Consider the following 14,086-nt stretch of genomic DNA (forward strand, 5'->3'; position numbering starts at 1 on the left):
ATGTTGCATAGCTGCTCATACATAAACTAGGAAAAAGATGTGCCCGGATTTTACTTTATAAGTTTGTAAACGTAAGACAAAAAATACAATTTCACATTTTTTTTTTATTGAAAAAACACAGAAATTTGGGATTGATTTGCACATTTCTGAAGCTATTTACTCTCTTGATTATTTAAACCTATAAAATGTTTGTTATTATGACAATCCCGACGATCATGCTCTTGAATACGTCATTCATTTAATATATGCAAATTGTTTTAATTCACAGACAGAAATTTTCAATTTCACTAACTAAGTTCTAACCTTTTCTCCTATAACTAAATTCTCAACTACTCCATTTATTTTTATTTTTAATATTTTTTTAAAATATATATTTTTGAATCACTGATATGCTGTTATTGTTTACCGGAATTTTCTATTTTATCCTATTTAAATCTTTTTTTTTTTTTTCAAGAATAACAATACCTCCTGTTGGGGAACATGTCTGAACATGTAGCTCGAAGTGGTGACAAAGTGTTGTGACGGTGGAGGCTCCACGTCATGCACCCCTGAGAGGTAGCAGTATGTGTGTGTGTGTGTGTGTGTGTGCATGTGTGTGTGTGTGTGTGTGTGTGTGTGGGTGGGTGTGTAACTAAAAGATTTTGAGGAGCAGTGAGGAAGAATCCTCTGTCTTGTTGTGTCATGTTGACACGGTAAACAGCGGATCAAGGACACATTTCTCTCTCGTTGCAGATTCATCAGATGTACATTCTTAGAAAAAACACGTGGTGCATTTACAGCAAAGTCCAAGGACGTGTTGTGTTATAACGTCTTTTGTGTAGGTTTGTTTTGGAGTATATACTGTACATTGTGACATTATATTACAGTTACATTGAGTTACATTATAATGAAACAAACAAACTAAACACGTGAGGTGCAGCTTTCGGTCTGCTTCCAAACCACGTTTCTGAAGCTCCAATTTTCTCTCCCTGGAATCAAATGTTGTTGCCAAGTAAAATTAGCCAAGATCCTCCATACTCTCTGGAAATGCTATTAATTGCCATGGTAACACGGTAACTGCTCCAGGAAGCAGGCCGCAGCTTTTTTCTGATTTCCAAAGTAAATCTTGCCTCTCTGGGCTGATTTTATTTGCGGAGGTGACTGTGAATATTGTTTTTAACTCGATTTCTGTGCCATGGAAACACTGACACATGACACATAAAACAGAATGATTGCATGTATAAATCTGTCCCACCTACAATATGTGCAGCTGCCACCACTCACCCTGCTTCCTTCTGTCCCCTGCAGTGAAACCTACAGTCATCGATGTGGGCATATACATCAACAGCATCGGGCCTGTGTCATCCATCGATATGGTGAGTTAAAGCCGTCTGTCTGCCCTCCAGTCACGCACACATATTTGTCCATTTTCTACCGTTAGCTTCATCATACATGAACGCTGCCGTTCCTCACGCTGCGTTTGGAGGCGGTGAGGTCTGTGCGTGCTGCAGAGACAGGTGTGCACGCTCTGTTCACGTCCCGTGGATCAGCTCGGATTAAGCAAATGAGTAAAAGAAGACTGATCGAATTTTTCTATGCAGACTCTCCACTATTCTCCTCTCAGGCTTTTGCATTAAAAAAAAAGTTCCCTGTTTTTTTTTTTAGTTTTATTACCTCTGGATTATCACAGAAAGTAAGCTCTGCTGAGAACAAGCATTTATGATACTTTCAGGTTTTGTTCAGCAGGATAATCTTCACAAATAAACACCACTTCTATGCTTCTATAAACCAACTACACCACACTGAGCTTATAAAGACTCAAAACCTCTCTAGGCTCTTTTCTCTTCTGGCCACTTATGAGCTTTTTTAAAGAAATGTGAGAACTTCAAAACTCAAGAGTGAGACGTATTTTACAACCCTGATTGCAAAGAAGTTGGAACACTGTAAAACTAAAATAAAAAAAAGAGTGCAGCATACTCAGAATTTATATCTGCTAACACAAAAGTTGATCAGTTTGATCATTAACTTCTTGTAAGCCACCTGACCAGGTAGGTTTAGTGGTAAAGAAAGGGTCAGGATTAGAATAAAGACAAAGATTTGAGCCAGAGCTGATAACAGAAGAACTGTAAGGCTAATATGCATGTATGAAAGGTAACTCCTTCTCCTTTCTGCAGTTCTACTTCTTCAACATGTGGCCCAAACACGACCAATCTTGTTGGCTAAAATGTTTGTGATATTGTGATGTGTAGACATGACTGGTGATATCATACCATATATGGACGTGAACTCGATAACTTTGGCTGGGCTTGGTTCGTCAATATTGAATCTTTTGCGTACAGCTGGACGATATGGTCAAAACTTTCTATCTTAATAATTAAAAATATCACTGTTTTGCATGTTGTTTTGGTAATTCAATAAATAAAAGTCTATAAGAGATAACCCCACAGCAAAGATGACAAGAAGACAGAACGTAAAGTTTTGTCCACATGATGTAAAAAGTGCTGCAGTGTAGTTCGTCTGCTGTTTTTTCATGACATGACGATAGTAAAACGATGTAGAAAGCTACAAACTATAGAATTTTTTATATTTTTTTGTTGATATATAATGATCATATTGTCATATTGCCCAGCCTTTTTTCCAAGAATCTCCTGTAAATCAACAAACACATAATCCACCAAAAGCATGTGCTAACATTTTATTTTAGCTCAATCTTGACTCATAATCTACACAGAAGAAAATGTTTTAAAAAGTGCTATTTGCACTTGTGATAGCATCGACTCAAACTTAACGGATAACACTGACTTGTGTCTTGAACTTGATCTTTGCTTGTGTTGTATGATCTACAAAGTGTGCATCTCTTTTGATAAAAGCATCTGCTGAATGACATTGTAGGATTGTAGAATTATGGAGGTACATTCAGTCTAAAGTCTGGGTTTTCCATGTCACGATGTTTTGCAGCTTTGTGTTTTTGACCCAGCTGAGTCATGATTGTACCTAGTTGTTGTTCAAACTTTTGGCTTGAAGCACCTTTCTCTCATCAGCTCTTTGACCAGTGACTGGAGTGCATTTACTCTCAGCTGAGAGAATAAATGCAGACTAATGCTGCAGAACCAAGCGGAGCAGCGACAGCAGCGTTTACTGTATGTCTCACTTTGCCGTGGGAGACAGTTTGCATTCAAGAATCCACTTTGGTTGTATTTGTGAGGTTGCTTCTCTCACTCAGGCCCACGCAGGGCTGCAGGCCACGGCATTGGCAGAGGTCTGCGCTCTCTGATTTGCTGTCCACAGTGGTTTAGTGAGTGGATCTTTTTGCACCAGCGTGGAGCGTCCCATTATAAAGTTTGACGAGGAAGGAAAAAAACGGGTTCTGGAAGACGACCAGGACACGAATCGATGCATATTTCATTACAGAAGAGCTGATCAGGTACCATAAAATAAATGAAATGCTGAAGCTCGGTGGGCAGTAATGAGAAAACGGCAACTGTTGAGACAACTTAAAGCCGAGCAGCGGGCTGTTTGGCCTTGAAGCATGCTGCACTAAATGGATGCAGCCTTTCATCATGCAGAGGACCTATTCAATCGCCGTCAATACACGACTTTTATTTATTTATTTTGTTTTAGAATTCTCTCTCAAAACATCATAAATGTTTTGCTTTGCACATATCAGCGCAGCTCGACGTGATAATGAAAGCATTTTATCTCGGAGCTCACCAGATCACCAGATGTTGAGTTGTGACTGTTTCCTAGCAACGTTAAATATTCCCACATATAAAAGCAATTTAGCCCTTTTTTTTTCTCCTTTTTTTTTTTTTTTTTTTACTGTCAGCACTCGTCTATAACTTATATTATTCAGGAAGACATCTGCTCACTCAGAATTAAACTACAAAAGAAATAATTTAGTGAACTGGCCAGCATGCTGCATTAAATGTCACCTTTTTATCTTGTTATTCATTTTAATTAACATAATATTTTTAACCTTCATAATCAAGTTTTTCAAACCTCTACAATAAGACAGCGGAGTTAAAAAATATGAAAGACATTTTGCCACATAGACCTAAAGAGACTTTGTTGTAATCATTTAAATAATACATTTATAATTAATTAATTGTTTCGGTTGCTACTGTATAAAAAAATAGAAATAAGTAAGTCAGTAAATAAAATACATTTAAAAAAGTGCGCTCAATATACAACAATATCAAATAAAAATGCAACAAGTCTTAAGTAAATAGAAATGTGGACAAATATCTACAAATTGAATAAAAAAACTTCTTTATTCTTTATTTCTTTATTTTCATTTTTTTCTTTTTATTTTTATGTCTATATTCATTATTTTTAGTTATTTCTTTACTTTATTCTTTATTTCTTTATTTTTATTTTTTTCCTCTTTCTTTCTTATTTCCACTTCATACCTTGATTGCACATTAAATAAATAATAACTTACAATGTATAAATCCTTTTTTTTTTGTTTTAATTTTTATGTTTGTGTCTGAATGTTTGCAACACCCAAAATGTTTTGTTTAAACACTGCATATGCATTGTAAAATTTACATTCTGCTCAGAAAAAAATCAGTAAAAATGTTGCAAGTAACATGTTAATCATGTTTTTCAGCACAGTGGAACAGATTATAAATCCAAATGAACCGTATTAATTCATGGAGCTTTTCCGTGCTGTAGACGACATTTAGCATTCTTACCAAAGTGCAATTGGGTAAATCCAATTTGAAATCCAGCGCGGTGTAGCTGCACTGCTGCTTCATTAAGTTGTTTTTGTGCTCTGGACTCTGAGGAGCTGAGAGGAGAAGTCAGTCACTTTGAAGCGGCTGCAGACGGCGTGTTTGTATTATTATTGTTAATCCATTGACACGAGGGAGAGACGATCACACTGTGACCTGCACACGACATCTACCGCACGGCTGTCTGTCCTGGCACACGTCCTGAGGCTTCCCCCATGTTTTCCCTGATAAAAATGCTATTTTGGGGAGTTTTCCGTTGTCTAATTGAGGGTCTGAGGAGTGAGGCTGTCGCACAATGTTCAGATTGTGAAAAGTCTCCATGTGTGACATCAGGATCTATACGAAATATGAAAATTGACGGAGTTAACTTGTAACCCCATAATATTTCAGTCCTGGTTGATTTGGGACTCCTGTTGTTACCTTGGTAACAGCAAGTGAGGGTTTTTTTTTTTAATTCTGCAGGTAGCAGGATTGTGTTGGACATCTCCTTTGTTAGAAATACAAACAAAAAAGAGCAACTGGTGCATCTGTTAACAGCCAAACAATTCAAAAAGTCAGACAATTATTAGCCGCACAGCAGTGACAAATCCAGAGCATTTTACTTTGACTTTTTCACACATTTTTAATCAATTTTAACCCTTTTAGCCTTCATCATTGCTAGAAGTGGGGAAAAAATAAAAAATAAATGTCTTTGTGCAGAAAAACACAGTTATGACATAAATCATAAAATAACAAAAAAATGAAAGTTGTATTTCGCAGATAAATTATTTTTTTTTAAATGGAATAAAATGGAATTTATATATAAACACTTCCAAGTGTGTCACAAATATAGGAAAAAACTGTTTATTCCACATATTGTACATATTGAAGTATTGTCATTCTTCCAGCCTCTCCTGTCCTCTCCTCTCAGCTCTGTGTAACCAGCCTCTCCTGTCCTCTCCTCTCTGCTCTGTGTAAACAGATTCTCAGTGAATATTTGTCACTTGACCGTTGGTGTCAGCAGAATCAATCATGTCTTCACAGTGTCTCTGAGGAGCAGAATTTAATGTTTTTAACAGGATCTGGTTAGTGCAAACGCTTTATTTTTTTGGACACGTTTTAAATTACATTGACATTAAAACTACTTTTTTAACGCAGTGCCAGTATTGCTTCCTTTGCAGCACATTGTGCTTGGGCTAAACAGGGAGCCATACACAAACCTTCTTATCCAAGACACATATTGCTTTTTTATTTTCAAGCTTCTCTTTTTACTTTTGCAAATGGAACTTTCATAACCTATGATCCATTCAAGGACAGTCGGAAAGTTAATTATCGATGGATAATGCCGGTTTTTAACAGGGTCTGGTTATTCCAAACGCTTTATTTTTGGGAGATTTTAAAAAAAATGAGACATGAAGAATAAAGTGATTTTGACAGAATTATCACACTTTTAAACTTTGTTTTTCGAACAGAAACATTCACACCTTGTGATCCGTTCAAGGACTCTCTGAAAGTTCAGATTTTGTTGATAATGCCTGTTTTTACAGCTTCTTTCTACAATAAAGGGTGTATTCTTGGCGATCTTTTAAAAAAAAAATTGTTCAATTCCTCGAAGGATGGGGTTCAGAGGGTTAAAGCAGCAACAGTTAGATAATCTTTTACTCTTAGACAGTGTGGAGAGAGTTAGCAGTAAACAGTAAGGTAAAATAATGCTGCAGTGCACACTAAATAACTTTCTCTAACTCCTTTGTGCATGTGAAGGCAACTCGAATCTAGCAGGGGATTGGCGGACCCTGCCACAAACAAAAGACTATTATATAGAGAGATAATTACTAATTAAATAGAATACAGTAAATACAACAATTAAGTCCAAGTTTCTATACAATGAGAGGCATGTACAAGGTTACTCTGTAGTGGTTATTGCTGGAGAAAATGCAGTCAATCAAAATGGGCTTTAATATTATGAAAATCTTTAGGATATAACTCTAAAAACACACCCAGTAAATCCTCAAAGAAGCGGAGCATAATGTTAACAGATGAATGCATGTGTGCAGCTTTTATTGCATGTTTGATTCACACAATAACAGGATAATCTAAAGCAGACTGGTCATCGCTGCAGGAGGATTCTGCAAGTCAATAGAAGCTCCTGATAACAGTGAAGGGCTTTATTTCACCATGATGACTTCCTTCCGGCTTCATCCTGCTTATTACACGGCTGCATACAAAAGACATCAATCAGTTGACACTACAGATAAAACGATGGTTTTAAAGACAAACTAAAGCCACTGATCTTACAGTGAAAGCAGCACTGTCTGCACCAGTAAACAACTTTCTGTTAGAAGAGAGCTGATATGAAAAGAAATCAACAAAATGGACCAGACGCCCGTGGCTGAATGTGATGAAAGAGAAATCTCAGCAGACCTCAGATTACCTTCCACCGGCCAATCAGAGCTGAGTGTTCAACAAAGCTCTGCAATAATTAAGCAAAGTGGCGTCATGTCGCCGTGTGAGAGGTCCGAACGACAAGATCAACTTAAAAAAACAGCATGTAAACCCAAGTTATAATTTGCAGTCTAATTTTAACTAAAAAAAACAACTAATTATAAACTTGATTCAAAGCCCAGATTGCAGAATTCAGAAGTTACACAAACAGACCTCTTGGTTTCATGCAGAAAATATGAGCGAAATTGTAGAATTTGATCATAAAAATGGCATTTATTCATTTGTTTGTTTATTAGGATTCCCATTAAGAATTCATTTATCTGCACATTTTGAAGATTTGCATGAGAAAAGCTTGATAAAACCTTTTCGAAAATGTGCATAAAAGTTTTTGACCAAAGTACGTTTCTGCAGCTTTGTTTATTCTCTTTAAATCAGCTGATGGAAACTCAGTAATTCACGTTTTCTTTAATGCAAAATTTCAAAATTTTGCTTCAAAATTCATGGAAACACGGCAACTAAGAGCAAGAAAGAAACTGCTTATATAAATGTATCAACTATTAATACTATAATGTTATATATAGATTATATATAACAGTCTGAGTGGGTCCATTCTGCATGATAATATCTTTACTTTTGATGCTTTTGTACTTCAGTAAGTTTTGGATGCAGGACATCTACTGTAGTGGAGTTATTTCACAGACTGATATTAGTACTTTTACTGCAGTAAAGGATCTGAATACGGCCACTGAATGGTGTGAAAACGGTCAAACCAGTTTGGAGATTTCACTGTTATCAATAAAAACGAGACACAGCAGTAAAATCCAGGTGCTCTGTCACATTCGTTAGGAAGATGCTGAATTTACCAGGCAAGAAAAAGTGATTTATATCTCACATTTCATACCCAGAGGCAGCCAAAAGTGCTATACAAACAATAAAAACAATAGAAAAAAGCAAGCTATAGCACATAGAATAAGAACAAAAAATGAAGCATGCAAAAGCACAATAAAACAATAGAACAAACAAGTGAAAAACAAAGAGAAGAAATGAATTAAAACAAGGAAAATTATTTAAAAATAATGTTAAAAGGTTGGTCTGTAACTTAGATTTAAACGTGTAAACATTGCATCAAGTCTTGACTCTACTGGCAGGTTGTTCCATGCTAAATAATATTTTCTCCTCCTTAGAAAAGTTTGTTTTTTTGCAGCTGCACTGAATAAAAACAAAGCAGAAAACAAGAGCAGAACAGTCGGAGCACTTATGGAACATAACTCTTGAATTACATGCACGGGGATGAAATGCATCTTTAATTTCAAAGAAGTCCCCGTTTCTAAACTCCGGCCTTCGTTCGTTTGGCAGAGTTGTTTGGGGATGTCCTTGTTTCTATTTATAACTGCAACCAGCTATGCTAATGATGTTTATTCTCTCGTTCGTTTCAAAGGGAGGAAAATCTCCTAGTTTTACACTGTACTTTTGTTCTGCAAATGTCCAACTTTAAAAATCGTGTCGACTCTTTGTCCAAGTGCTTCTTCTACAAAATAGAGCACAAAAATCAGGCTAATAAAGTTGTTGTGAATTAGAAACTCTGCAGTGGGTCAGTGAGGCGTGGCTGCAGCCCAACTTTGTGTCTTTGGAGAGCGGGATCACGCTGTGACATCCCAGTGGTTCTCCTCGTGTGAGCGCTGATTGGCTTCACCCTGTCAGGGTCGCTGCTCGCTGGTCAGTGGGATGTGGATCCCCGGGCGCCCTCGGGCTCGACTGGACCGGAATTAGTGCGCAGTCACAACTCTTTTATCCCGCTCTCTGTCTGCGACTCGTCCCCTTTCATCCCTTTCTGTCTGTAAACGTTACAGCGCTGCAGCGTGGCCTGGCATGGCTCGGCCTATTTTCATTTATTTTGTGATTTCCAAGCTTCACTGCTCTTCCTCCTCCTGACTTGATCCATCATCTGACCTCCATTCAGCGCGTTCCCTCCCTCCGAACTTCAAGGATGTGTATCCCAGTGTGTGTGTGTAGAGTTCCACATGAAAAAGCAGGTCAAATCCCCACGGTGGATCAGATTCAGATCCATATTGATCACACAGCGACGATGATGTAGCTGGCGACCGAACTCCAGGAAGCTCCTCATCTGCCTGGGAACAAAACACATTATCTTTCCTCATTTGCTCCAACGGTAATGGGCACTGACTGGGATGATGCAATGCCAAATGAAGCCGATAGTAATTTAGGACATACTGTGATGAATGGTTGAGTGATTAAACGGCATTAGCGGCATTAAAGTCAAGCGAAAGTGCCGCTCTTTCCTCGCTGCTGCTGGGAGAGTCAGATAACACAGACGCTGAATTAAGAGACAAAGATGGACGCACTTTTGACATCCACGCTATGTTCCTGTCGCCAGCGAGTGGGCGGCTTCTTGAATTTACAGCTCTGCTATAGAGCATGCCAACATGTTTCAACCAGGCGTAGAAATTATTAGGACCACCTGCTCCGTCTGTGAAATAGACTGTGATTATGTGAGACCAAGTGGAAGCTGTGATTTCCTATTGATACCAAACCCACCTGCTGGATGAACTGGAGAACCAGTCCCAGTCGCTCCAAACTGGTCGATTAATCCGAGTCGTATGCCTCAGAGCTCAGTAATACCTTAATTTGATGCTGGCTTGTGGCGTTGCAAAACAATAATGTCAAACTTATGGATCTGAGTTCTTTCCGGTCCTAAACTAGGATGAAATTCCAGGAATGCCATGACTTTGACAAAATTTCTGCAGAATTATCCCATGTTATAATAACACTGGAAACATTCAGCTACATTATTCACAGTCAGAGATAATGGAATAGTGGCATCTCTGCTGAAAACCTGTGCATGTCTGCTTCTTTTCTGCACAGAAAATTGATCAGACTTTAATAAGGGAATAGATAAAACAAAAAGCAAGTTTCATAAATGCTTCTCTAAAACCTCACCAGTCTCTATCCCTACTAGTTAAAGGTGCTGAAGCCAAAGCATGGCATGGACAAGCATGTGTGCAGCATGCATGATAATAGAAATAATGAGAAATAAAATGCTGGTGGAGGAAGTTCTAACTAGTGTAAATACAGTAAAATATTAATAGAATTGAGTGTTTAAATCTCAGAATAAGCCTTCAGCTAACACATGTTGTATCCAGAGATTCAGACTGTTATTATTTTAATTTACATATGCATTGCTTATATTATTTGTTTAGTCCATAATATCAGGAAAAAGAGAAAAGGATCCATTCCTGATGGTTACCAGATATCCTGATAACCAATATATCCAGGCTCTGGTCAGTGCTGACAGTTTTCTGCTGTCAAATATAGATGTCTGTTTTTTGGAGATTACCCAAATGCCAAGATGACTTCTTCAGATATCTTTTTTTTCTCCAACTAACAACTCAGAACTACAGTATTTTATTCTCTGGAGACCCTGGACTTTACTTTCTGCCTTTGGCCAAAGAGGAAATTCTTCTCTTGAGCATCAGTGAAGTCTCCTCGCTGCTCACGTTGGACTGAAGTGTCAAAGCAGATCATTTTCACTCTGTCCAAGTGTCAGGCTGCTATTATTGGTTGTGTGAAAGCTCAGCTTTTTATCACATTCCCAGTGAAATCGTACTACATCTAATAATAACGATACAGTTTTTTACGAGAAAACCCTCAAGGCTTCTCTGGACCTTATCTGACTACGTAGATCCCGTGTCTTTATTTAGTGCTGCGCTCCAGCAGCAAATAAGGCTGTAAACATGTGAAGGGAGCTTCTTCCCAGATGTATAATGGTTGGCCATTGATGGTTACAGTTGAAGTGCATGACACATATATGTCACCTTGAGATATCTGAATGAAAATGGGTTCTATGGGTTCCCACTTTATGCTGATTTCATGCAGTTTGATGCAACACGATGCAGTTTTTCTTCTGCAGTAATTTTATTTGAATCTTTCTGCTCACACAGGGTTTCTTTTAAACAGTCCTTGTGTTGCTTTGAGTGATGATGTTAGTCTCTGCAGTAGCCAGTTCATTGCAGTGAAACTTGGCCTCCATGTATAAAATGAGCTGCTGTGACCTCTAGGATAATCACAGCCTCGTGAAAACTTTACAACTAGAGACCGAGAGCATTGAGAGGAGGTACGGCTTTAACAACTCTGTGATGCAGCAGTATATGGACTTCTTGTTCTTCTTGAAAAATTAGCTGTGTTTGCATTAAAGTTAGAGCAAATTTTGAAATGTTGCAAAAAGAAAATGCAAATTAAGGATGTTTCCCTCTAAGATATTTTTTTTCCAAATTGTGCAGCACTACTGCAGGTTAACAGTCCATGTGGAGAGCAAAAGACACGGAATGCATTGGTCAAATTAAATATTGGGACCTATTGGTTATATTCTGAGGCTGAGGCAGGTTTTTTGTACCTCTAGCGAGCTAAAGATGGACGTTGGCTCTCATGTCCAACTTCATTCTTGTGTCTCGAGTTGCTAATTGGACAATAAACAGTCACCGATAAAGAGAAAGTTTTGTCTGTTATCCAGAGATGTGCTGGCTAAACACTAGAAATAGAGGTTCCTGCCCACAGACGGTAAAGTCAGAGAAATTTCGAAGCAATAAAGGAATGTGAATTAGTGAGTTTCCATCAGCTGGTTTCAAGCAAATAAACAAAGCTGCAGTAACATACTTTGGCCAACAGGTGGCAGTGTAATGTGTTGCTGTAGGCTAATCTGTCAGTCATCAGAAGAAGAAGAGAGAAAACAACAACAAAAAAAAAGAGAAAACGGAGAGAAGTCTTCAGGAATGAGATTCAACTTCTAATTGTTCTTTCATGTCAGAGGAAACAGCTGATCAGTCATGGGAGTTAAACGTCAGAACTAATGCAGAAAAAACGTTTCCATCTCCCGTTTAAATTATTATATTTATATTATTTATATTATTATTATATTATATTTATATTATTATTATATTATATTATATTATTATTATTATATTATTATTACTATTTGCAGAAAAAAGACAAAGCAAACGTAAAAACTTTTATGCACATTTTCTAATGTTTTTCATTGAATTTTGGTGTTTCCATTAAGCTTTTTCTCATGCAAATCCCTTCAAGTGCGCCGAGAAATTAATTGATGGAAACATGACTAATGCTATTTAATTTGCCATAAATTTGACAACAACAAAAAACAGCTTTCGTCCAATTAAATAACAATATTTCATTAATAATAAAAAAAAATGAATAATCAACTTGTTTCAGAAGGATTATAGAAGAATTGGTAATATTTTCTATATTTCTGAATCCATCCATCAGAAGCATTTCTGTGTCTTTTCCCCCCAACAGGCCAGTGTGAACTGGTCTGACACAGACAGTCAGACAGTCGTCTCCATTAGTCCAGATAAATGTGTTTACATGAATAATCTTTGAAGAGATGTCAACCCGCCACGAGACAACGTCTCTGTGTGACAGAGGCAATATTTCAAAGCAGTGTGTACAGTGTGTGTGTGTGTGTGTGTGTGTGTGTGTGTGTGTGTGTGTTTGTCTGTGTGTGTGTGTGTGTGTGTGTTTGTCTGTGTGTGATTTTACAGTCTGTGCTTTCCTCCTTTTGTACACTGAGTCCAAGACAAAGAATCAGACAGTACATGCATGCTGTGTGTGTGTGTGTGTGTGTGTGTGTGTATGGTTTTATTGTTCAGACTGATAAATCCACCAAGTTTCTGAGTGATTGCAGACACTATTTCTGCCTCTTTGATAACTTCTGCCCCACTTTGTGCTCAAAAAGTCACTTTTATTCAGCCTTTGTTTTGTTTTTTACAAATCTCTTTCTCATCCAGGTTCGAGATCAAGGTCGTCCTTTTTTTTGCAACGACGGGCTAACCAGATTAGCGGACATATCGGCAATGAACACATTTATCATTCCATGAAAGACAGACAAAGAGAGGGCCGGTGAGTCAGAGATGGAGAGGACAGATTATTATTGTCATTGGCACACCATCAATCTCTGCAGCCCTGCGTCTCCCTGCCATCTATTAGTCAGCACGCACATTTCAAAGATGTTATTACTGACCCAAAACATGAAGAGGGTCGCGGCAGTTCGGAGCAGCCATATTTTTTAATTTGCAGCGATGAAATGCTGTCAATTTTTACATTTCACAGTGGCCTGCGAGCAGCAATCAACACTGTAATTATGTGTTTGGTGGCTGTTGTTTTGGGGACAACAGCAGCGTGATTGTTATTATTTAATTTTCCTCTTAATAATTCTCTGAAATTAGTTTGTTTTCTTCTCTCAGTAATCACCATTTCAGTCCAGTGTGTAATAATAGCAACAAGTCAACAGCTCGATGTTCATGTTCCCCAGAGGACGGATCCTAACTAACAATGTAACAACACAATTTTCTAAAGTTTTTTTGAGAGCTTGCAAACAAAAAAAATGACTGAAAAAGATTCTTCAATTTTTTTTTCCAGACAAAATAACAAAACATTTCTCAGGTAAGGTGTAGCTGCAAAGCACAAACTTTGCAATGAATGCATATTTAAAAATAGAAATAGAAAAACTACAAAATGTAGTTTCTCTTATGTTTAAGGAATTCAATAGAATCCCTTTTTATTTCTCTAAAGCTAAACTGTGCAAAACAACACATACGTCGTCTTAAAATTGCAACTTTTAAAACAAATCCCACATCAAAATAAATGAATAATCATAATAAACAAACTAAGGCTTGTATGTGTTCCTCGTTTGAAATGTACATGTTTTGTTTGTTTTTAGGAAGATCAAGTTCAGTTTTTCAGTTTGTCAGCTTGTAAAAAGTTAGTTCTGGTTCTTTAACTCGTTGGTAGTACATTAAAACACACTATAACTTTTAGACATTTTTCTGTTGTTTGCTTACAGACAGAATTAACAAGGATGCTCCTTCATTTAATACAAAGTCTATGGAGAGCAATTATTGTTTCTATAGAGATCAAACGAA

General features: G+C 37.4%; 1 protein-coding gene across 1 annotated transcript in view; it reads left to right on the top strand.

The window, feature by feature from the left end:
* Positions 1 to 14,086, top strand: part of LOC131962800 (gamma-aminobutyric acid receptor subunit gamma-3-like) — a 108,578-nt gene that overhangs the window by 32,934 nt on the left and 61,558 nt on the right. Inside the window, exon 3 of the mRNA XM_059327881.1 lies at positions 1,288 to 1,355. Within this exon, the coding sequence (XP_059183864.1) occupies positions 1,288 to 1,355 (68 nt within the window). The remainder of the gene's footprint in view (positions 1 to 1,287; positions 1,356 to 14,086) is intronic.

The sequence above is a fragment of the Centropristis striata genome, chromosome 24 (genome assembly GCF_030273125.1).
Source record: "Centropristis striata isolate RG_2023a ecotype Rhode Island chromosome 24, C.striata_1.0, whole genome shotgun sequence".
Lineage (NCBI taxonomy): Eukaryota > Metazoa > Chordata > Actinopteri > Perciformes > Serranidae > Centropristis > Centropristis striata.